At 37.0% G+C, this 25,359-nt stretch overlaps 3 protein-coding genes across 8 annotated transcripts; 1 reads left to right on the forward strand and 2 right to left on the reverse strand.

Annotated features, from left to right (window-relative positions):
- Positions 1 to 447: 447 nt before the first annotated feature.
- On the forward strand, positions 448 to 23,637 carry LOC131016792 (putative late blight resistance protein homolog R1A-3). 3 transcript variants are annotated; one of them, XM_057945525.1, is made up of 2 exons: positions 448 to 2,869; positions 23,490 to 23,637. In XM_057945525.1, coding segments are annotated over exons 1-2 (2,133 nt in total). In that variant the 5' UTR covers positions 448 to 738; the 3' UTR covers positions 23,492 to 23,637. The 3 variants fall into 3 exon arrangements, with proteins under 3 accessions (XP_057801508.1, XP_057801506.1, XP_057801507.1); XM_057945523.1 differs by lacking the exon at positions 23,490 to 23,637 and adding an exon at positions 3,920 to 4,243 and having other exon boundaries at positions 449 to 3,772; XM_057945524.1 differs by lacking the exon at positions 23,490 to 23,637 and adding an exon at positions 4,030 to 4,243 and having other exon boundaries at positions 449 to 3,772.
- Positions 8,091 to 11,114, reverse strand: LOC131016814 (putative late blight resistance protein homolog R1C-3). 2 transcript variants are annotated; one of them, XM_057945564.1, is made up of 2 exons: positions 10,742 to 10,880; positions 8,091 to 10,634 (listed from the first exon to the last, which is right to left on the reverse strand). In XM_057945564.1, the coding sequence occupies exon 2, from the start codon at positions 10,518 to 10,520 to the stop codon at positions 8,244 to 8,246; it is 2,277 nt and encodes a 758-aa protein (XP_057801547.1). In that variant the 5' UTR covers positions 10,521 to 10,634; positions 10,742 to 10,880; the 3' UTR covers positions 8,091 to 8,243. The 2 variants fall into 2 exon arrangements, with proteins under 2 accessions (XP_057801547.1, XP_057801546.1); XM_057945563.1 differs by having other exon boundaries at positions 8,108 to 10,634; positions 10,722 to 11,114.
- On the reverse strand, positions 19,726 to 23,244 carry LOC131016812 (putative late blight resistance protein homolog R1C-3). Of its 3 annotated transcripts, XM_057945557.1 has the most exons (3): positions 23,193 to 23,244; positions 22,389 to 22,541; positions 19,726 to 22,305 (listed from the first exon to the last, which is right to left on the reverse strand). In XM_057945557.1, the coding sequence occupies exons 2-3, from the start codon at positions 22,479 to 22,481 to the stop codon at positions 19,909 to 19,911; spliced, it is 2,490 nt and encodes an 829-aa protein (XP_057801540.1). In that variant the 5' UTR covers positions 22,482 to 22,541; positions 23,193 to 23,244; the 3' UTR covers positions 19,726 to 19,908. The 3 variants fall into 3 exon arrangements, with proteins under 3 accessions (XP_057801540.1, XP_057801539.1, XP_057801541.1); XM_057945556.1 differs by lacking the exon at positions 23,193 to 23,244 and having other exon boundaries at positions 22,389 to 22,815; XM_057945558.1 differs by lacking the exon at positions 23,193 to 23,244 and having other exon boundaries at positions 22,409 to 22,544.
- Positions 23,638 to 25,359: the final 1,722 nt, after the last annotated feature.

Consider the following 25,359-nt stretch of genomic DNA (forward strand, 5'->3'; position numbering starts at 1 on the left):
CATTTTTGCTTTTTTTTTTTTCTCTCTTAAAGGAGGATATTTTTTTTATGGATCGAGCTAAAAGTGAACAGCCACTTGCATTCTTTTTTACTTTTGGAATCTAAATTGTTGAAACTGAGGGAAGCACGAACATCATCTTAATGAGTTTGGATTAATAAAATGTTTCAAGATAGTCTTTATTTGCATATTTATAGGCCATAAAGTTGCTTGAGATCCATAATCATCTTTCTTGATTCAAATGCATATTTAATTTTAGTGGATAAGCAATATGAAAACTCAAACTGGAACCGAGTAAGAGTTCTCCAACGACTAAGAACTCGAGTCGTGACTTGGTACTCATATAATAATAACTCATAATAAACAAGCATAAAGCACAAAACAAACACGATATGATTACTCAGTTCGGTGATAACACACCTATGTCCGGAGACTTAGCCTAGGGAAAAATTTCACTAAATTCTTTTATCTCCTTTTTTTTCTTTAGTTAAAAAGAATGTGGGTGTGACCCACGAAAATTATCTGTATTCCACATGCTTTTTGGCTTTTGGGAAAAGTAGAACAATTTCACGAAAAAGTAATCGATTGCATTACTTTGCTTGATTGTTTTTTTTTTTTTTTTGACTATCTTCTTCATTCTATTCTTCTCTATGTAGATAATCCTGTTGTTTATTCTTCCTTCAATCTCCTTACTATAAAAAGAAAGAAAAAGAAAAAAAATAGTTTCCTGCATCATCAGAGATGGCCTATGCTGCTCTTGTCTCCCTCACAAACACCATAGATCGATTCCTTAACAGCAATCTATATTCCATTTCTGTTGAAGAAAAACAACAAATTACATCTCTCCTTGATTATGTTACTCCCTTTCAAGACTTCCTCGATAAATTTCCAGACAAATTCAAGAGTTTGGAAGGGCGAATGAGGGAAGTGGCAAATGAAGCAGAAGATATCTTAGAATATCTTGTGTTGGAAAAGGTTTTCTTGTCTTCTGATGAAGAGTCTGAATTACACGATGAACTCGACCGAGGCACTGTGATTAAGGATATTAGTTTGAAGATGGAAAACATGTGGAAGGAGTGCGGCCAAGATTTTCCAGACGACGAAGCTACAGACAACAGTTTGAAAGGCCGAATTCGCAACGTAGTAAATGAAGCAGAAAAAATCAACAGCTTCTTAAAGTGGGAGAGAAATCACATTCGTTTCAGAGACAAGTGGAGATTTTTACCAGCCGAGTTCGCTATGTTCAAGTCCAGACTCCACTTCATAAACCACTTGAAAAAGATGGGAAGTGAAATTGACTCGATCATGGCGGAGGCAACTGCCGTGAAGAATAACAACAGCGACATGGCTGCTTCCTCATCTGGACTTGCACCGCCCGACAGGGTTAGTGATGATGAGAAGCAGGAGGAAGAGGAAGAGGAGACTGAATGCTATCGAAGTTCAAAACACGAACTCCAGATGGAAAGGGTGATGGAGGAGATTGCTTTGATTGCTGCACAAGTGAAGGAAATCAAGGATAGCTCCAGCAGCAAAGGCGTTGAACGTGGTGGTGCTGATACTTCTGCTGCTCGTAGTTCATCATCAACTGATCCATCCATCCACAAAGATTCCATGGTTGGTTTTGAAGATTATGTGTTAGACGTGAAGGATCGCCTCTGTGGAGAGCCATCCCGACTCCAAGTCATCCCAATCTGTGGCATGGGTGGCATCGGCAAAACTACTCTTGCTAGGAACATTTATGATGATCGATTAACTATGGAGAAATTTGATATTCGTGTTTGGGTTACAATATCACAAGATTACAGTGCACAGAGAATTCTTTCTAGCCTTCTGGAGTCCTTGAAGGAATACAACACAGGTGGATTGGGACAAAGTGATGATGAAAAAGTGCACAAAATTTTAATGGGCAGGAGATATTTAGTTGTGATGGATGATATGTGGAGTGGTGAGGCATGGGATGTTGTCAGAAGGGTATTTCCTGATGATGGCAACGGAAGCCGTGTTGTGCTCACCACGAGGTTGTTTGAGGTGGCTTCTTATCCGGATCCTTCGAACAGGCTTCATGAGATAAGCCTGTTGAATGCAGAGCAGAGCTGGAATTTGTTGAAGCATAAGGTGTTTGCAGATGAAGAATGTCCTTCCAATTTAGAAACTATTGGGGAGGAGATTGCGACAAGCTGCAAAGGATTGCCCCTCGCGATTGTGGTGATTGCGGGGCTTCTATCCACAGTTAGTAAGAATCCATCTTCATGGCAGGAGATTGCAGAAAAGGTGAAGTCTGCAAAAACTACAGAGCATGACCAAATCGAGGAGATACTATCTTTGAGCTACGTCGAATTACCTCAATATTTGAGGTCATGTTTCTTGTACATGGCTACCTTTCCGGAAGATGATGAGATCCATGCAAAGAAACTTATCAGATTATGGGTAGCTGAGGGCTTTGTGAAATATCCAAGCAACTCTGAAAGCTTTGAAAAGGTGGGAGAAGAGTGTTTAGATGAACTCATGAAGAGAAATCTTGTTTTGGTCAAAAAGAGGAAGTCTGATAACAGAATCAAAAGCTGCAGCCTCCATGATCTGATGAGGGACTTGTGCATAAGGAAAGCGCATGAAAGTCAGTTTTTCTTGAATCTGATGGATAAGCATGTTAAAAAGAAGCCTTTTAGAGAAAGGATAAAGAATCAGCGCCGCGTAAGCCTTGATTCTTCTCATCTCAGATACCTTTCAGACGATGATGATTCAACCATCCATTCCATCAGATGCTCGAAATATGATTTAGTGAAACTGAACTTTGTCAAGGGTGTGAGGTTGCTGAGGGTGTTGGATACGGTACCTGCTGACGTGGAGAGCTCACCATCAGTGCATCAACTATGTGAGTTATTTCATTTAAGATATCTTGCTATTAACTATATGGAATCTATTCCTAAGGGATTATCGATGCTTAAGAATCTGCAAACCTTAATCCTCGGTAGAGAAGGACGACACAAATTCGGTGTTGGAGTAGTTTGTAATCTTGTTTTGAGTTGGGACACGCCACAATTAAGACATGTTCACTTTCACGGCACAATCTATTTTGAGGATCCAAGTGAAACAACTATCTCTCTAGAGAGGCTTCAAACACTTTCCGATGTGTCACATTCGAGTTGCACTGAAAGGATCTTGAAAAAGATCCCAAACCTTAAAAAGTTGAAGATTGATTGTTCTGGGGGTCGTCATCATGAAGATGCAGCTTGTTTGAATGATTTGGTGCATCTGCACCGGCTCGAGAGTTTGAAAGTATATGCTGGTGGTTGGGTTGGATCTCGGCCAAAGCACTACAAGATTTCTTATCCTAGCATGCTGAAAAAGTTGAGTTTGATAGATTTGAGACTTCCTTGGAGCCACATGATTCTTGTTGGTTCATTGAAAAATCTACATCTTCTTAAACTAAAAAGTTGTACTTGGGACAATGGTGATACATGGGAAACAAGCGAAGAAGCATTCCTAGCGTTGGAAGTTCTTCTAATTGAAGATCCAGGGTTTAAGAATTGGATAACTGAAAGTAGCCATTTCCCCAAACTCAAACGGCTACTGCTTCGTTCTTGTTGGAATCTCAATGGGATTCCAAATGATATTGGAGACATTTCAACTCTTGAACTCATTGAGGTTACTGGAAAAGTGAAAGAGTCTCTAATGGAGTCGGTTGAATTGATACGAGAGGAGCAAGAAGAATATGGAAACAACATCCTTCAAGTTGTTTGCAGTGCTAAGTCCTAAAGATGTGGATTTGGATAAGGTACTGCCTTTCATCCATTGAATTTGCTATTGGTCACAACTTTCCAAACTTAGTTTTTATATGATAAGATACATCTAGTAATTAAATTTACTATTGTTTGCTACATGCATCTTATCCGATTTTTATTCATTTTTGGTTATTTCACAGCCGGTGTTATGTGTGTTTTGTTGGCCGATCATCGGGTTTCAAGCTTTCAGAGTTTTGAGTTGATGATGAAGATGACAAAAACATGATGATGTATCTTTCTCTTGATTCAGATTGAAGAAGAAAAGAGGATGGGAATGTGTTCTCATGTTGCAGAGGTCCTCTTAAGCAATGAAGTTTGGAACTTGTTTTGATTTGTTAGAAGTTTTTTTCGCATGTGAGTGGATAATGTTTTGAAAAGTGATAACATTGTGTCCTTTATCATGTGTATATGTCTATGTTTTTATAAAGAATGTTGATATTTCATATTTAGTTTCTTTTTTCCAAGATACTTTGTTGCCATTCAATCAACTAGGGTCCTTTATGAAGAATGTTGACAAAGTTAGAAATATCTCAAAACAGAGGTGATTGCTGAAATTGAGGGAAGCGAGTGAGGGTCGTCTAATGACTTTGCATATTTCAGTTGATTATAATACATGTTGTAGCTTAATTAAATCATCTACTTGATGTTATAGGCTTAATCTTCTCTATCTAAGCATGTTGAGAATATGAAATGATACTGATATGGGCACTTAATTTGTAAGATTTCATACTTTCACTTTGTGTAGTTTTGTACCATCCTTTCTAAAAATAATTCATATGATAAATCTCATTACTCATTCTTGTTCATAGGATATTAAGTTAGCAATAGGATGTGAGAACTTTCTAAGTAATTAAATCACTAAATATGAAGCAGTTAATTGGATATCAAGGAGCTCTAACCTGGATATGAAGTCGATCTAATTCGTTTGAGGCAATTCCTCGAACACTTGCAGCGCACTAGTCTCCCAGCCTTGAGTCCTCTATCTGGCATTTTCTCGAACATCTGGCCCTGAATTATATTCCAACTCCGATCCTCATTCATCGGAATAAGAAGCCTCTTCATGATTATAATCCGTAAAAACTCCAAAATTCCATTCATCCTCTACTAAATTGTTTTTTCATACCGCTAAATTAAACATTTCATCTTTATACTTGCTGAATTTGATGTGAGACCGAAATCTCAGACTTAGCTCAATTTTTCGGCTCGGAGTTATAAGCGCATGCTATCTCAATCTTAAAATACTATGGTAGTTGAGATGATGAAAGTATATGTGGGAGTGTTTATCTCAATCTTATAAAGTTATAATAACTCCAATTGTAATAGGGGTGAATGTATAAGTGCATTAAGGGTGAAGGACTTAGTTGCAATTTCTCATCAGTTGGAGGATTAAAGTGCAAAGATAAAGCTGTTACTTATAACAGAACAGCTTAATCTGCTGCGAGGAGGCCAACTTCTGAGCAATCTCCTAAGCTCGTTTCTTCACCAAATCTCATGTATAAATACTTTCTGTAAACCTCTTTCTACAATTTTACAAGTTTTGTAGAATTCTTGTTGAAAAGAATATAGTGAGATCTGTAAACCACGTAAATCTGATGTTCTTTTCTTTTGATTGTTACTTGTTTTCAATTCATCACAAACAAGTGTTTATCTTGAGTGGTGAGAGGTGTTGCTGCGTTTGTTTGTTCAAGTCATTTGAGTTGGTTGCTGCCATTTAGCAGTAGATCAATTCCTAACACCAGAAATATGTTCTTTCATTTCCAACTTTGTCATCTGATGGAAATACTCTTGTAGGTTGTTGCTTCAACGAATCCCCACAACACTGTGAAGGCTCTCTTCAAGGTTTTAAATACAATGGGAGGAATTATATTATATACATTGATATTGTATTTCACCATTGTTTATTGAAACTCCCAAAGATGTTCAAGAAATGTTTGGCCGAACTGTGGTTGAATCATATCTACTGTGATAGGTATGATCTTGATCTTTTCCTTAAGTTTCTCTATTTTTGTGGGGAGGTAGTATGTGAGTGGTGAACATATTTGAATGCACTTAAGATGTGATGCCTAATGGAGTTCACAAAGAACGAAAGATAAGTTACTTTCATGTCCTACTTCACTTGGGGTAATTGTGCCTATATACATGAACTTTTAGTGAATTTTGGTTTTCCACATGAACTAAATATTCCGCCTCCAAATACACAAACTTTTAATTGTTCCGATTTTTCACACGGCTATCAATTTTCGGCGATCGTGGCTAGTTAAAGTGACAAATTAATACCATCGTGAGAAGCTGAAGTAGCGTAGAAATCCAAGTACCTCATCTAGCACATCAATTGTTTAAACCATGTAGGCATTTAAGGCATCCACCTCAACATTAATTTGGGTGCAGTTGATAATCGTGTGAAAAATCAGAACAATTGAAAGTTCATGTGTTTGGAGGCAGATTTTTTAGTTTATGTGCAAAACTAGAATTGGTTGAAAGTTTGTGTATTTTAGGCGCAACTAACCCATTGGACTTTACAGTTGCTTAAATTTTAATTAATTGCACAATTTTCATCAAATTTGCCTCTTGAAATTGAATAACATGGACTAGTTTTTTGAGATAATTGAATAACACAGGTCTAGCAGATTTTTGTTGTCTCATATGAGTACTACTCTTGTTCAATCTCAGGTTTACAAAGAAACAATATTATCCGTGGATAGATTAATCTCTTGAGCATTTGGGATGACCAAGCTGTTATTTTTTGAATCGAGGTTATATAATAAAACAAACGACGCAGTGCCGGTGGAAAAAAGATGCTGAAAGGAGAACCACTTTACTTTTCTTTTTGAAATGTGGAATCAAAATTGCTGAAATTGAGGAGCATAATCAATAAAATGCTTTTAGTTTTGCATAGTGAACTATTCATACCAAAATTATTTTTCTTGATGCAGTTGCATATTTTAGTTGATTATGGTTTTAGCTTATGCTCTTTCTCTGTCTCTCATGAATTGTGTTGAGGATAGTAAATAACGTTGATATGGGCACTTAATTTGTAAGATTTAGATTCCATTCCACAGCTAGCTTCACTTGGTGTAGTTTTGTACCAGCTCTTTTAAATATGTATTTTTCCTTCAAATGATTAACTTTTAGAGTCTTCTTATCCATTCATTGCGTGCAGAAAATAAATCAAAGTGGAGTATGAATGATATATAGACATTTCTCTTTTATAGAGAGGAACAACGGCGTCAATTAAAATAAATAACATTTCAACTGAATTATTTCAACTTAGATAAATGAAAAACTTGATGCCATATTTGGATTCTAGCGAAAAAAGACAAGAGGCGCAGTCTTGTCTCTTGTGTACCATCGGTGGCACGGTGCCACCGGGTTTTCTACAACCTTTTTTTTTTTAAATGTAAACGGGTCCGAGTTTAAACCCGAATTTGCTAAATGAATCTTGATTTGACGTGGGTATGACCCGGTGGCACCATGCCACCGGTGATACACAAGTATTTGTGAAAAGACAATGCATATGTGGAATGCATTTGTAAGTGACAAATAAGATAGTGAAAAGCATTAACAATGAAAACCACACATTAATCTTGTCTATTTAGTTATGTATTTAAATAAAGAACACACTAATCTTTTGTCTGTTGGTAACTTCACTTTCTTCGGCCGTGTTCTTGAAAATACTACTGCTTTATTGCTTTTGATAAGAAGGATACCATTTTCACAAGTAAAATACTATACACAAAGTACATTTGCACAAGATAAATAATCAATTGCTCTGCTTTGCTTTGCTTGCTCTTGTTTTTAGCCTTTAGGTGAGTTGGATGTTACAATATGATAATCAGATATTGTAGTTCCTGCTTCACATTATTTATAGCCTATGCATTTTCGACACAGAGATTGAGGAGAACAAAATTAAGATAAAGAATGTTGATATTTTATAGTTAGTTTCTTTTTTCCAAGATACTTGGTTGTCATTCAATCAACTAGGTCACTCGTACAAGAAAAAAGTTGTCCATAAAAATCAGAAAATGGGTGTTAAAATGAGACAAAGTTAGAAATATGCCTAAAGCTTATGGATGAAGATCAAGTCAGCGAGCACTAAACAGGGGTGATTGCTGAAATCGAGGGACGTGCAACTTTTATACATTGAGTAATTTTAAATAGTTTAAACTTATTTAAAAGTGTGATTGGAATAAGATTATTGTATGTTTGTGATTAGAATAATATTAATAATATGATACTATTTGGCCTTAAAATAGATTAAAAAATAAGGACATAATAGGCAAACTAAATTTGGTAAAACCAGACACTTTTATAGTAGGTATAGATTATAGATACTAATTAAAAATATGATTTATTTTGCTAAAAATTAAAAATAATTAAAAACAAGCTAAATATAAAGTTATAAGGAAAATTAATCACTCAAATTAGTATATTCCCACGTGCAATTGAATTCCTTATCACATCAAACTACAATTTGACTACTCGAAAGTTGGGAGTTGCCAAGCTCTGTAGTTCTTGGCTGACCTTGCGTGATCTAATTAGAACATGAAATGATGGGTCCCCTTGTAATTCCTCTTGTTCATCTACTATCTTTTTCAAAGACACAGCCATTGATTCACTGCAATACTTCAATTGAATTGATTTGAGGTTTGGTATTTCTCCAATTTCGGAAGGGAAATCCTTCAATACCATGAACGAGAGATGAAGTTGCTCAAGGCGTGGCAAGCAGGAGCCCTCTAACGTCCAACATTCCATTTTCATACAATCATCCAATCTCAAGTATTTGAGGCTGGGGAATTGGCCTTCAAATATTTCCCAACTGCGTGTTGCAAACTGCCCATAACTCAGTCGGAGCTTCTCAAGAAGTGGTAATGAAGCTATCTTTTCCAGAATTTCCTCCAAATGGAACTTTCCGCATTGAAGAAACAGCTTCTTGAGTGAGTGCGGGAAGCTAATACTGTGCAGATACCCAGCATCACTTCCATATCTAAAAAAGCACCTCAAGCTTTCCAGCTTACTCAGACATTGAAGATAGCTAAGGCACTTCACTCCCTCCATTACTTTATCCTCGTATGTTATCCACAGTTTCTTGATATTGGGAATTCTCTTAACCACTTCTTCATTCAAGTTGAAATCAATCACTCCTTTGAGCGTCTCTAGATTCTCCATCATAACATCACTATGCCCGCTCCGAGGATCTGGGAGATAGATTCCTCCACATACATCGACATGCTTAAGCTGATGCATTTTCCAAATTTCTACTGGTGCAGTTGTAGGTTCACCACCCCAACAAGAAACAATTAGTGTGTGTAGATTCCAGAGCAGACTAATTGAAGAAGGGATTTGGAACCCCTCACCAACTACAGCCTTAAGGTACCTCAAGTTCACCAATTGAAACACATTTTCTTCTAAATACTTGCTGGAACTCAATGTCCTCAAAAATCTAAAATCTAGCAATCGACAATCTGTATAAGCACCACATATGAAAGAACGAGCATGTGACGACATAGTTTCCATGGCATCCCGGACTGTCATAGCTGAAGTGCTTCTGGGAATAACAATGCGGCGTTGACTATTTATCCCTCGAGGACAATGTTGCCCTAACAAATAATAAAACCTCTGCTTTTCAGCTTCTTGAAATGAAAGATCTCTCACTAAATCATGCATTTTGCAGTACTTTATATTCCCAACTGCCCCTAACGCATGAACTAGAATGAGGTTTCTATCGACTAGTTCCTTCAAATACTCCTTGGCAATTGTTTTCGAGCTTTTATTGATTATTGGTTTAAGAAAGCCTTCAGAAACCCCTAGCCTCATGAGTTCTGAGACTCCAATTCTCTGATCTTCCCCAAACATCCCCATGTACAAAAAACAAGGCTTTAGATACGCAGGCAAATGGTCATAGCTCAGTTTCAATACTCTCAAGCAATATTCGTCATTCTCAGAATTCACTACTGAGCTTAAGTTTTCCTCTATGTGCTCCCAATATTCCAGTGTAAGTTCGGACTTTGCCAAAAGACCGCCAATCACAACAATCGACAAAGGAAGTCCCTTACACTTCCCCACAATTTTCTTTCCGATTTCCTCGAGATGAAGAGGAAAACCCTCGTCCCCAAATACAGTTTTGGAGAACAAACTCCAGCTACAAATATCATCTAAAAATCTCATACCAATGCTGTTGGAGTTTGTCAATTCAGTAGCCAAGTTTGAGAGCCTAGTTGTTACGACTATTCGACTCCCATCATTCTTATCAGGAAAGAAAACCATCATCTTTTCCCACACCTCTACACTCCACATATCATCCAATATTATGAGATACTTGCTCCTAGACAGTAAATACTTGCGTAATTTCACTCCTAAATCTTCCTCACTCAGATCACTCCTCAAATCTCCACTCACTTGGTGAAGAACTTGTCTAAGTGTTTCTCTAACATTATAAGTTTGAGAAATTGTAGTCCATGCACGAATATCAAAATGCTCCTTGACAAGGGCATGCTCAAATATATGTCGGGCAAGAGTGGTCTTACCAATCCCGCCCATCCCTGTGATTGGGATGATTTGGCGGTTACGGTTCCCTCCAGTGAGCCAATCCAAGAGTTGAAGTTGCACGTCATCAAACCCCACCATCTTGCTTTCCTTCACAGTGGAAGAGGACGTCAAGGAGCCAGCATGAGTCGAGGAGACCTTTCTCTGCAGCTGAGCTTCAGCTGAAGTCTCCATGGCTTCCTTCTTGATCACATTCATTTCTTCTATCACTTGCTGTAGATCTTCATAGAAGTCGATGCAACTGACTTCCTCTCTAGAATTCACTTCTTCAGCCGCATGAGCTGCATCTACAACATAGCCTTGGAGAAATTCCTGCAAGAAGGTAATTAATAATTTGAGTTAGAGATTCATTTCTTCAATCACTTGCTGTAGATCTTCATAGAAGTTGATGAAACTGACTTCATTGGGACTAGATCTACCCAGTTCAATCACGTTCACAATATGTGATTCGATAACATCTTCAACGGCATGAGCTGCATCTACAATACGCATCTCCAGCGGATCGGCTTCATCTCCGTCAGCAACAGGGGACTTATAACTTTCAAGAAATTCCTGCAAAAAGGTAACAATTTGAGTGAGAGATTCAACTTGTTGTTTGTCTATAGAAATCGGAGGGGAAGGGTGATGCTCGATTGTATCGATGATATGCATAAGAGAAACCAAGGCTGCATATGCCGCCATGATCCGAGGAAAAACAGTGTATATTTTTCTGAGAATTTCGGACAAGAATTTGATGGAATAGCTTCAGCAAAAACAATGTGTAAAATGGCTATATCTCCTCAATTATTATCACAAACATTACGAGTCCTTCATTTAAGTATGCGCTGATTCAAGTGTTTAAATAAGAATATATGAGTAGATCGAGTAGGTGAGTGATGTTGATTTCCATGTTCTAATTCATGCATCCAAGAATAAACTATGATTAATGATGCTCAACTTGGTTGATATTCACCTTAGAAAGCAACATCCAAGTCGTCAAGTTGGTATAAAATATGGATTTTTGAAAAAAAAAAAAATTTGCAACTTGGGAAAGTTGTCATATTCCATTTGTTTTGTTTGAATCTAATTGATATTTTGATTTTTTTTTTTAAATGCTTCAGTACATGTCAAAAAATGCGAGCAGTTATTTAAGCATGACAAAAAATGCGACATATTTCTCAAAAATCTATAATATATTAAATTTTTTCAACTTTCAATTGGAAATCAAATTCAAAATTGAATAGCAAACTTGTGATTATAATAAAATTGAAGGTTTATTTATAAGTTATATCTTCTTTATTTTTTTTTAATTTTTTGTTTTTTTTTCTAAAATTGTGAAATTTGATAAATTATAAAATATTTAATATGCATATCAAATTAAAGATCGTGATAAGTGCTTTAATTTGATATATATTATGTTAATATTGTATTTAAAATATAAAAATTATATTCTATCCATTCCACGAAAATATATACTAATCTGCCATTTTAGTCCATGCACAAAAAGATGTCGTAATATATTTTTAACAATAATTGGTAGGTCTCTTTCTCTTCTCACTAACTTGTGGGCTCATTTCTCCACTGACCAACTTAATTAACTTTTTTCACTTTTCTATATTTGTGGGTCATTTTCTTCACTCACTAAATAAACAATACAAGTTTTTTAAAACTCGTGTCACCCTCCCTTAGGACATCTTTTCGTGGATGGATGTGATATTTATTTAAAGATTAAAATTTAAGAAAAATCTCTTTCCCCTGTCCATTTTTTTTAATAAATCTATTTTTAGTTCTTTTTTTTGCTTTCATTTTTTCTTTTAACTTTTCTTACTCCCTCCGTCCCATTGGGCTTATCCCATTTGGTTTCGGCACGGTTATTAAGGAAAGTATTAATAGTGTTAAGTGTGTAGATAAAGTAGAAGAGAGAAGGTGATAAAGTGATAAAGTAGGAGTGTTATTTATAGAAATGAGACAAGATCAATGGGACAAACAAAAAAGGAATACGAGACAAGATCAATGGGACGTAGGGAATATTTGGGGGCTATGGATTATAGGATATTTAATTTAGGGGCTATGAGTTATAGGGTGAAATTAGTAAATTTATATTTATTTATTATTATTATTTTAATTGGAGGCTATACAGAGTAAAACCGAGGCTATGAATAGAATCACCCTAATGGAATTCTGCTACAATGGGACTTAGTTTGGTTATGTCACTCACCTTTCGTGAGTCCGATTACGTTTAGCCCATGCAAACCTACAATCTTTGTCGTTTATGAATGCAAGATTCTTTAATCCTTTTGGGCTCTAAGCCCATTTATTGGTAAAAACAATTATGTATAAATATATGCGTTGGAATTTTTAGTATTTCCTTCGTCCCTAAGATATTTTTCATTTTTCTATTTTGGTCAGTCCCAAAAATATTTTCTTGACTTATTTTTGAAAATAATTATACTACTATTATCCTTACAATCTCCATTTTTTGTAAAATTTATTTTCCACTCATCAAATACAGAACTAACTTTTATTAAAACACATGATGATGTCTTTGTGCTTCAATAGTGCTTTAAGCCCACATGCATGGTTCTAATTTGTTTTCATTCTTGGTGTTACTTCTCAGGCTAATCGGAGTTTGCGATAGAAAGAGAGCTGAGTGTTAGAGATCTTTTACGCACAAAAAATTCCAGAGCTTACAGGAGAATCAAACCACAAAACCCAGAGTTTGCAATAGATGACGATAAAAATACTTACGAGTTTGAGGACAGTAACTTAGATTAATATGGAAATTAGGACAAAAACTTTCGGACTTGTAAAAATAGGACACTAATTTTTTTTTAGAGTAAAATATGACACTAATTAATAAGTGTTGCATCCGCAGGACATTTTTCGGTAAATTCTCAGTCAATTATTGGCCAAGAAATGTCCTATTTTTACGACGCTTATTAATTAGTGTCGTATTTTTACTCTAAAAAAAATTAGTGTCCTATTTTTACAAGTCCGAAAATTTTTGTCCTAATTTTCAAATCAACATAAGTTACTGTCCTAAAAAATCCCCTGACTCAAATACTTACTGTAGAGGCAACGCGGAAGCGAAGGACAAGCAATCTACCCTAAACCCTAAATCCTAAGCCCTAAAACAAAAAATCACAATAAAAAACGGTGAATCCAAATATCAATTGAATGTAAAACAAGAACTATATATACTTTTTACAATATATACTTTTTACTTATGATCTTGTAAGAAGTACAATCATTTGAATGTTCAATAACCATCCTCGTCAACACCCTAAAAAAGTGAAAACAATGTTTGATGTAAAACCAAAAACAAGCTACTGTTGGTTTGCATGGACAAGTCTTGCGTGTGGCTATCATCCAGGCAGCACTGCCGCAAGCCATCAACTCCTTCATCTTTGCCAAGGAATATGGATTACGTGCAGATGCTCTCAGCACTGCGTAAGTCTCATCATCATCCAAAATGTAATTTGCATTTACTTTGATAGAAAAGGTTAGAAAAAGTATATTTTTTATCATTTTCACATGTTTCCTTTGTTGGATAATTTTCTCCGGTCAGGCTGGAAAATTTATTCGAGCAGCCCCTTTTCACTCATTTTCTCACAAATGTTGGATAATATTATCCTATTGGGAGGGTGTGAAAATATTTTCCAACATTTCAATTTGTTTATTCATCTATTTCTAACAAAGTAAACACATGATAAAAAAAGGAGAAAAAAATAATATTATCTCACCTTTTCTTATCCATCCTTTTCAAATGAAAATTTTACTACCAAAGTAAACACACCCTTAATGTATATGGTCTAATTTGATTTTAATTTTTGGCATATATGGTCTATATATCAGGGTTTTCTTCGGCATGATTGTATCTCTACCGGTGTTAATAATCGGCTATTATGCAATTTTGGAATTTGTACATTGATGATGGCGGCCGGGAAGCTGGCATTATTCTTTCTATATCACTCTGAATTTTTTTATGTAGTAGAAAACTTATTTTTATAAAGTCTTTTCTTTTTATTGCAAAAAGTTCATTAATTCTAAAGAGAATTATGTCTGCAATCTTGTTCTATATAAAATAAAAGATCTCATTAAAAAAAAAAAAATTGAACCAATAACCTTGTACAAGAAAGGGATTTTGGAGCCACACAACTTCGCCACTTTAGAGATGATTCAAATAAAAGATCATTTAATATATGATCTGCTGCATGTTTGAATGCAAATTGATTGGGAAAAACTGGCAAATATTTATTTTTAGATGATAATATTAGTAGGCATAATTCTCTTTAGAATTAATGAACTTTTTGCAACAAAAATAAGAAAAGATTATATAAAAATAAATTTTCGACTTCATAAAAAATTCAGAGTGATAAATAGAAAAACTAATGTTAGCTTCTCGGCTGCCATCATCAATTTACGAATTCCAAAATTGCATAATAACCAATTTAACACCGGTAGGGATACAATCATGCAGAAGATAACCCATGATATATAGAACCATGCAAAAAATTAAGATCAAATTAGATGTAGATTAATACGCAAATTGGAGTTTTGCGAAGTCGAGAGTCTTTAATATACCGCAATTAGAAAAGTTAGGAATGTTGGTCCATGGACATTTCTTTGATTTTCGTGTTTGCTTGCATTTCACATGCTCTTCTATATATACTGCATCAAACTATGTTAGACCAAAGAAGTCTCTGTTTTTTCTCAGGAAGAAGAAAGGCTGTTAGGCAACAAGCTTTTCATGTGGAGTTAGATCATCACTACCTTTTTTAGTTGTCACACACCTTTCGCAATACATTAATTCACTTCACATTCTTTACCTAATAAAATGGACCAAACTTTGAAGATTATGTGTTAGCAGTGAAGGAGCGCCTCTGTGGAGAGCCATCCCGACTTCAAGTCATCCCAATCTGTGGTGAGGGTGGCATCGGCAAAACTACTCTTGCTAGGAACATTTATGATGATCCATTAACTATGGAGAAATTTGATATTCGTGTTTGGGTTGTTGGATAGTACACCCGTGAAGCACAATACAACTTAAAACAAAAGAAAGATTACAACGGAAAAACTGGAAATGCACTTAAAAAACAAACTAGAACAAACTCAAAGCCGAGTCGAGGAGTCCTCTCTCCGCAAGACGAGATACGCCCCGGTAGTGCTCACGGTAAGCCGTGTCGTCCCCAAAGATGAAACGACTTCGTCCTTCAAAGTAGCAGCACCGCAAACTAAGAAGGCTCCGGCGAACTAGATGAGACGAGAATTGAGCTTTATGCTCCTACGAATGCAGCTAGGATAATGATATGAGATGGAGAGAAGAGAGAACTTGTGTGTTGGTGTGTTCTACTCCATCAACAAATGAGGCTATATATAGCCACACCATGGGAGGTGAAAGGCCTTAGCTTTCATGATGTCATCATGGCTCATCATGGCTAGCCATTAACCATTGGTGGTTACAGCTGCTGAAAGGCCAAAGGTCTTGGCAGTTACGAGTCTTACGACAGCTCAAAGGTCTTACGTGTAGTACACAATTCTAGTATATCATTTCCCACTCACTAGAAATTGGTTTTGAGACAATGAAAATACTGCGATTTATCTATATAAAAAATATAGAATAATCATATTATATTTAATCCTTTAGGAATTAAATAAACAACCACCACACATTAGTTAAGTATAAAAATATACAAAACTAATTTCCAACAATCCCCCACATGAGTGGAAATGTCATATGCATGAATGCAGACTCATAGCTCAATCCTCAAAAGACATCAAAGCATTAGGATAGGTGGCTTGTGGCTTTGAACCTTCCTTAGTTGATACCATCGGATATACTGGCGGACTAGTAGGACGCGATGCCTTTGAACTATTCCTCCATCGTGTATACCTAGACAATGAAACCAACGCGATGATGACTTGGTCTCATCCGTTCTCACGTTTGTGTCCGTTGCAGGCCATGGACAACCTCTTTGGATTCATAAGTGATTTAAAACGAAGCGGCCCCACTTCTCACTTACATAGGTGGTTCTTTCCTGAGCATCCTACCATGCTCGACCTCCTCGAGGTACTTAGGAACCATTAAAAGTCGAAGACTTATCCTTTCCACTTGGTAGGCTTAAACACACTCTCACTATTGCTCTTCCACGGGAATATATGTATTGAGTGTGCACTCACAGACCTTAATAGCTTAGTTTTCCCATTGAACCAAGTTTTTGGGATCTCCAATCAACATGGTTGGGTTTCCACTATAAGTGTCTTAAGATGTGGATTTTAAACTCATTCCCGTTAGCAGCTTATACATTTGATCACGATGTAAACCTTTGGTCAAAGGATCCGCTAGATTATCTATTGACTTCACGTACTCAATAGAAATAATCCCACTTGTGATCAAAAGTCTCACAGTATTGTGTCTACGGCGGATATGCCTAGACTTACCGTTATATAGACCACTTTTGGCTCTCCCAATAGCAGCTTGGCTATCACAGTGTATCATCACAGGTGGCACCGGCTTATTCCAACATGGAATATCTTCTAAGAAATTCTTTAGCCATTCGGCTTCTTCACCAGCTTTATGCAAAGCTATAAACTCTGATTCCATGGTGGAACGAGCAATACACGCGTTTGTTTCGTGGACCGCCATGATACAGCTCCACCCCCAATAGTAAACACATACCCACTAGTCGAAAGTGAGTCCTTGGTGTCGGATATCCAATTCACATCACAGTACCCTTCAAGTACTGGGGGGTATCTCGAGAAGTGTATCCCAAAGTTCAAAGTGTATTTTAAATACCTCAGAACCCTTATTAGAGCCTTCCAATGTTCAAGCCCCAAATGGAAATTGGATGTATGATTGTTTTGTGGTATTTTGCATGCTGAGTGATTCTTAGCTTAGTTGTGGGTGTTTTTGTTGGTGTCGATGATTTCAAATTCATGCTCTACTTAAATATGGTAAGTTCACATTTGAGCTAGCAGTTCAGACATCGTATAAAAGACTAAGGTATCATCAAATTTCTAGCTGTATATCTTTGTTGATGGTTGAAATTGATAGAAAGCTGTTTTTCTTCTTTGGGGATTTGGCCTGAAATTTTTAAGTACTTGTAGATATATCTTTGGGCAGCTCCTACACAATCAGGGATGAAGGCAGGCAGAACTGTGGAGTTGATTCTTAACTTAGCTGGTTACAGGAATGTGAAATCAAAGGTATGAAACTGGCTCCAGAAATAGGTTGTTGGTTCAAGGAATCCCCTCAACACTTTGAAGGCTCTCTTCAAGGCTTTAAATGCGGTAAATGGGAGGAATTATATTATCTACATTGATATTATATTTCACCATTGTTTATCCTTTTCTATTCCTCTTTCTTTTGCTCGCAGATGTTTGGCCGAACTGTGGTTGAATCATAGCTACTGTGATAGGTATGATCTTGATCTTTTCCTTGAGTTTCTCTATTTTTGTGGGGAGGTGGTATGTGAGTGGTGAAGATATTTGAATGCACTTAAGATATGATGCCTAAGGGAGTTCACAAAGAAAGAAGGATAAGTTAACTTTCATGTCCTACTTCATTGGACTTGGGGTAATTACGCCTATATACACGAACATTTAGTGAATTATGGTTTTCCACATGAACTAAAAAATCCGCCTCCAAATACACGACCTTTGAGTGACTGTCAATTTTCGACTATCGTGGCTAGTTAAAGTGACAAATTAATACCATCGTGACAAGCTGAAGTAGCGTAGAAATCCAAGTACCTCGTCTAGCACATCAATTGTTTAAACCATGTAGGCATTTAAGGCATCCACCTCAACATTAATTTGGGTGCAATTGATAATCGTGTGAAAAATCAGAACAATTGAAAGTCCATGTGTTTGGTGCAAAACTAGAATTGGTTGAAAGTTTGTGTATTTAGGCGCAACTAACCCATTGGACTTTGCAGTTGCTTAAATTTTAATTAATTGCACAATTTTCATCAAATTTGCCTCTTGATTTGAATAACATGGAGTAGTTTTTTGAGATAATTGAATAACACAGGTCTAGCAGATTTTTGTTGTCTATATGAGTACTACTCTTGTTCAATCTCAGGTTTACAAAGAAACAATATTATCTGTGGATAGATTAATCTCTTGAGCATTTGGGATGACCAAGCTGTTATTTTCTGAATTGAGGTTATATAATAGGGAAAACAAACGACGCAATGCCAGTGGCAAACAGATGCTGAAAGGAGAACCACTTTGCTTTTCTTTTTGAAATGTGGAATCAAAATTGCTGAAATTGAGGAGCATAATCAATAAAATGCTTTTAGTTTTGCATAGTGAACTATTCATACCAAAATCATTTTTCTTGATGCAGTTGCATATTTTAGTTGATTATGGTTTTAGGCATATGCTCTTTCTCTGTCTCTCATGAATTGTGTTGAGGATAGGAAATAACATTGATATGGGCACTTAATTTGTAAGATTTAGATTCCATTCCACAGCTTCACTTGGTGTAGTTTTGTACCAGCTCTTTTAAATATGTATTTTTCCTTCAAATTATAAACTTTGAGAGTCTTGTTATCCATTCATTGCGTGCAGAAAATAAATCAAAGTGGAGTATGAATGATATATAAACATTTCTCTTTTATAGAGAGGAACAACGGCGTCAATAAAAATAAATAACATTTCAACTGAATTATTTCAACTTAGATAAATGAAAAACTTGATGCCATATTTGGATTCTAGCAAAAAAAGACAAGAGACAGTCTTGTGTACCATACAAGAAAAAACTAGGTCACTCATACAAGAAAAAAGTTGTCCATAAAAATCACAAAATGAGTGTTAAAATGAGACAATGTTAGAAATATCCCTAAAGCTTATGGATGAAGATCAAGTCAGCGAGCACTAAACAGAGATGATTGCTGAAATCGAGGGACGTGCAACTTTTATACATATAGTAATTTTAAATAGTTTAAACTTATTTAAAACTGTGATTGGAATGAGATTATTGTATGTTTGTGATTAGAATAATATTAATAATATGATATTATTACATTATTGGCCTTAAAATAGATTGAAAAATAAGGACATAATAGGCACACTAAATTTGGTAAAACCAGACACTTTTATAGTAGGTATAGATTATAGATACTAATTAAACATATGATTTATGTTGCTAAAAATTAAAAATAATTAAAACCAAGCTAAATATAATGTTATAAGGAAAATTAATCACTCAAATTAGTATATTCCCATATGCAATTGAATTCCTCATCACATCAAACTAACACGAAAGTTGGGATCATGAATTAACTATAACATGAAAGGATGGGTCCCCTTGAAAATTAATCACTCAAATTAGTATATTCCCATATGCAATTGAATTCCTCATCACATCAAACTAACACGAAAGTTGGGATCATGAATTAACTATAACATGAAAGGATGGGTCCCCTTGAAAATTAATCACTCAAATTAGTATATTCCCATATGCAATTGAATTCCTCATCACATCAAACTAACACGAAAGTTGGGATCAATTAACTATAACATGAAAGGATGGGTCCCCTTGAAAATTAATCACTCAAATTAGTATTCCCACAATTCAATTCCTCACCACATCAAACTACCCCTATTTGACTACACGAAAGTTGGGAGTTGCAAGTTCTTGGCTGACGTTGGATGACCTAACTAGAACATGAATGGATGGGTCCCCTTGTAATTCCTCCTGTTCCTCTACTATCTTCTTCAAAGACATAGCCATTGATTCACTGCAATCCGACAATTCAATTGATTTGAGTGTTGCTATTTCTCCAATTTCGGAAGGGAACTCCTTCAACGACTTCATCCACCAGATAAAAAGTTGCTCAAGGCGTGGCAAGCAGTAGCCCTCTAACGTCCAACATTCCATATCCCCACAATACCACAATCTCAAGTATTTGAGGCTGGGGAATTGGCCTTCAACTATTTCCCAACTGCGAGTTGCAAACTGCCCCTTGAAGATTTGGAGCTTCTCAAGAAGTGGTAATGAACCTATCTTTTCCAGAATTTCCTCCAAATGGAACTTTCCGCATTGAAGATACAGCCTCTTGAGTGAGTGCGGGAAGCTAATACTCTGCAGATACTCAGCATCACTTCCATAATCATTAATGCACGTCAAGCTTTCCAGCTTACTCAGACATTGAAGATAGCTGAGGCACTTCACTCTGTCCGTTACTTTATCCGAGAATCTTATAGACAGTTTCTTGATATTGGGAATTCTCTTAACCACTTCTTCATTCAAGTTGAAATCTCTCACTCCTTTGAGCGTCTCTAGATTCTCCATCATAACATCACTATGCCCTCTCCGAGGATCTGGGAGATACATTCCTCTAAAACCTACGATCTCCAAATGCTTAAGCTGATGCATTTTCCAAATTTCTATTGGTGCAGTAAGTTCACCCAAAGAAGAAACAATTAGTGTGTGTAGATTCCATAGCAGACTAATTGAAGAAGGGATTTGGCACCCTTCCCGAAGTGCACCCGAAAGGTACCTCAAGTTCACCAATTGAAACACATTTTCTTCTAAATACTTTCTGTAACGCTCATATGTACTGATCAGTATTGTCCTCAAAAATCTGAAATCTAGCAATTGTGGAACCGTATCAGCATGACATATGAAAGAACGAGCACGTGACGACATAGTTTCCATGGCATCCCGGACTGTCATAGCTGAAGTGCTTCTGGGAATAACAATGCGGCGTTGGCTATTTATCCCTCGAGGACAATGTTGCCCTAACACATAATAAAACCTCTGCTTTTTAGCTTCTTGAAATGATAGATCTCTTAGTAAATCATGCATTTTGCAGTACTTTATATTCCCGACTGCCCCCAACCAATCAACTAGAATGAGGTTTCTGTCAACTAGCTCCTTTAAATACTCTTCGGCAACTGTTTCCAAGCTTTTATTGATTATTGGTTTAAGAAAGCCTTCAGAAACCCATAACCTCATGAGTTCTGAGACCCTAATTGCCTTATCTTCCTCAAACCTCCCCATGTACAAAAAACAAGGCTTTAGATAGGCAGGCAAATGGTCATAGCTCAGTTTCAATACTCTCAAGCAATATTCATCATTTTCCGAATTCACTATTGAGCTTAAGTTTTCCTCTATGTGCTCCCAATATTCGAGTGTAAGTTCGGACTTTGCCAGTAGACCGCCAATCACAGCAATCGACAAAGGAAGTCCGTAACAATTCCCCACAATTTTCTTTCCGATTTCCTCGAGATGAAGAGGAAAACCCTCATCCCCAAATACAGTTTTGGAGAACAAACTCCAGCTACAAACATCATCTAAAAATCTCATACTAATGCTGTTAGAGTTTGTCAACTCGGCAGCCAAGTTTGAGAGCCTAGTCGTTACGATTACTCGACTCCCATCATTGTAATCGGAAAAGAAAAACCTCATCTTGTCCCACACCTCTACACTCCACATATCATCCAATATTATAATATACCTCCTACCGTATAAATACTTGTACAATTTTTCTCCCAATTCGTTCTCACTGAGATCACTACCCAAATCTCCACTCACTTGGTGAAGAACTTCTCTAAGTGCTTCTCTAACATTATAAGTTTGAGAAATTGTAGTCCATGCACGAATATCAAAATGCTCCTTAACGAGGGCATGCTCAAATATATGTCGGGCAAGAGTGGTCTTACCAATCCCGCCCATCCCTGTGATTGGGATGATTTGGCGGTTACGGTTCCCTCCAGTGAGCCGATCCAAGAGTTGAAGTAGCACGTCATCAAATCCCACCATCTTGCTTTCCTTCACATTGGAAGAGGATGTCAAGGAGCCAGCATGAGTCGGGGAGACCTTTCTCTTCAGCTGAGCTTCAGCTGAAGTTTCCATGGCTTCCTTCTTGATCACATTCATTTCTTCTATCACTTGCTGTAGATCTTCATAGAAGTCGATGCAACTGACTTTCTCTCCAGAATTCACTTCTTCAGCCGCATGAGCTGCATCTACAACATAGCCTTGGAGAAATATCTGTAAGAAGGTAAAAGTTTGAGTTAGAGATTCATTTCTTCTATCACTTGTTCTAGATCTTGATAGAAGTTGATGAAACTGACTTCGTTGGAACTAGATCTACCCAGTTTAATCACGTTCACAATATGTGATTCGATAACATCTTCAACAGCATGAGCTGCATCTGCGATACGCATCTCCAGCGGATCAGCTTCATCTCCGTCGGCAACAGGGGACTTATAACTTTCAAGAAATTCCTGCAAAAAGGTAACAATTTGAGTGAGAGATTCAACTTGTTGTTTGTCGATAGAAATTGGAGGGGAAGGGTGATGTTCGATTGTATCGATGATATGCATAAGAGAAACCAAGGCTGCATATGCCGCCATGATCCAAGGAAAAACACTGTATATTTTTCTGAGAAAGAATTTAATAGAATCTGAGTTTAGGTTCAGCAAAAACAATGTGTAAAATGGCTATATCTCCTCAATTATTATCACAAACAATGTGTCCTTGACGTCATTTAAGTATGCGCTGATTCAAGTGTTTAAATAAGAATATATGAGTAGAGTAGGTGAGTGATGTTGATTTCCATGTTCTAATTCATGCATCCAAGAATAAACTATGATTAATGATGCTCAACTTGGTTGGTATTCACCTTTGAAATTTCCGAATAGGTTGAAGACAGTGGGTAGATTTGTACAAGATTAATTTAGAAAACAACATGCAAGTCGTCAAGTTGGTATATAAAATATGGAATTTTGAAAGAAAAAAAACAAAAATTGCAAGTTGGGAAAGTTGTCATATTTTGTTTTGTTTGAATCTAAATGATGTTTTTTTCTTTTTTTAAATCCTGAAGTACATGTCAGGATCCGCCTAAACATATTGAATCTAATTCATGCTGTACTTACATATTTTGATTTTTAGTTCGAGCAGCTCACATAATGATGAAGTTCTTTTTGAGATTCTGGGGGCAGTTCCTATTTAAGACGAGTTTGGTTGCGCAGTTTTAATACCCCGACTATTAGTGTAGTGACTATCACGAGCTATTCCCCATTTTTCTGGATGACATTTTTAATAAGAACTATTTTTTAGTGCAATATGGAATACTAGAATGTGAATGCGTGTTTTGTATTTCCATTGTGTTCTTTTTTTTAGTACTTGCTTTTTTGTGCTTAGCATTTGTCTGACTTTATAGAGTTGAACAGAGACCTTTGATGATGCATTCAAATGGATGAAAATAATTGATGAATTTGAGGAGAAACATTTCGCGTTGAAGGCGGAGTATCGGGTGATAGGGGAGTTGATGAATAAGTTGAAAGTAGCTGAAGGAAAGGAGAAATTTCTTCTTGAGGTGAAGTTTGTTGAAAATAACCATTTGCATAAGTCAAAGATTATTATTCAAAGATCATGAATAATAATTCAACGATAAAATCTTTAGCTTTTGATTTTAAGAGATTGTATTTGATTTTAAGAGATTGTAGTTTGACATTTGATTCACCCTTACACTATAAAAGGGTGCATTGTAATCTAAAGAAATATCAGAGACATTATCAATTCTCTCTACATTTTCTATCATGTTGTTCTTTCTCAACCTAGCTTCTCTCGATTACCATATTTAAGATGGTATCAGAGCAGGTTAACCACCAAAAGAACCCTACAAATTTACTACACACCAAACCAACGCAAAAAAAAAAAAAAAAAAAAAAAAAATTCTGCAAGTTACTGTTCGAGGTGACGTGGCAGTTACTGTTCGAGGTGGCGTGGCAGTTACTGTTCAAGGTGACGTGTCCGTTACTGTTCAAATTACTGTGACGTGGCAGTACTGTTCAAATTACTGTTCAAGTTACTGTTCAGCACTGTCTCGGCTTTTTTCCTCCCCTACAAATTTGCTCAACATCAAACCAAACCATGTCAGAACAAGAAACTTCAGACACAGAAAAAACTAGCCACACCCCACCAAATTTCCCGATGGAATTTGCTGCACAATTTGCAGAATTCCTCAAACAAAGCCTCAGAATTCCAGATTCATCGGCCCATAAACCACCAAACCACGACCAACTTGAATCTTTTGGAGAGATTTCCATCAAGGCGAAACTCAATGGGGAGAATTACCCATTATGGGTTAACCTCATGAAACGGGCAATTGCGGGAAAAGGTTTGACATCTCACATTAATGGAGTTTCAAAACCACCCGCAATTGACGATCCCAGCTACACGAGATGGGAGCAACGGGATAACTGCGTTTTCAATTGGGTGATCAACAATATCGAAACCGGACTTGTGAATGAGGTATCACAGTACGCAACCGCCGCTGATCTATGGGAAGGATTGGCGATCACTTATGGAAGTGGATCTGATCCATTCCAAATCTATGATCTGCACCGACAAGCCATGACAATCAAACAAGAATCTATGACACTAGAAGGGTTGTGGATCAAAATGCAGGACTTATGGATCTCGATTGATACCAGAGATCCGAGTCCGACAGACATAGAGGGATATCAGAAGAGGGAGGAGCGCCATCGCCTCTATCAATTTCTAAGTGCATTGGATGACAAATATGCTAATATCAAGAGGGAGATTATGGACAAGGATCCATTACCAACTGTTCGAAGAGCCTACGGACTGGTACGAAGGCAGGCCACAAACGAGGATATCCTCAAATCCTCTGAATCGCCGACCGTAGGAATCGGGTCCGGACTCGCCGCGGTCAACCACAGCCGACCACCACCGCTCTCCAATCGACCACAGCAAGGAAATCAAACCTGGAACAACAGGAAAGGGGAAATCGACAAGAGCAAACTCGTTTGCACACACTGTGGAGGTAAAAAAACATACCAAGGAGGGATGTTTCTTACTCATCGGATTTCCCGAATGGTGGGACGAAATGAAGAAATCAAGAGCTGCGTCCAAAAATCGGAATCAACCGTGGAGTCCGAATGGACAAGCGACGGTGACGGTCAGCGGCACAAGACCGACGTCAATCGTGTCTGCTGCAACGACTGGCGGGGCGTGGTCAGGCGGTGATACACGAGCCGCCAACGCCGGAACTCCGGCAGGCAACGTCGGACCACC

The sequence above is a fragment of the Salvia miltiorrhiza genome, chromosome 3 (genome assembly GCF_028751815.1).
Source record: "Salvia miltiorrhiza cultivar Shanhuang (shh) chromosome 3, IMPLAD_Smil_shh, whole genome shotgun sequence".
In the NCBI taxonomy this organism is placed as follows: Eukaryota; Viridiplantae; Streptophyta; class Magnoliopsida; order Lamiales; family Lamiaceae; genus Salvia; species Salvia miltiorrhiza.

Excerpts from the sequence above, each read along its gene's own strand:
- LOC131016792 (XM_057945523.1), top strand. The coding sequence starts at position 739 with ATGGCCTATGCTGCTCTTGTCTCCCTCACAAACACCATAGATCGATTC.
- LOC131016814 (XM_057945563.1), bottom strand. The coding sequence starts at position 11,003 with ATGGCGGCATATGCAGCCTTGGTTTCTCTTATGCATATCATCGATACA. Across the intron at positions 10,635-10,721 it reads GTAGATCTAGTCCCAATGAA|GAATTTCTCCAAGGCTATGT; the intron begins GTCAGTTTCATC and ends ACCTTCTTGCAG.
- LOC131016812 (XM_057945556.1), bottom strand. The coding sequence starts at position 22,670 with ATGGCGGCATATGCAGCCTTGGTTTCTCTTATGCATATCATCGATACA. Across the intron at positions 22,306-22,388 it reads GTAGATCTAGTTCCAACGAA|ATATTTCTCCAAGGCTATGT; the intron begins GTCAGTTTCATC and ends ACCTTCTTACAG.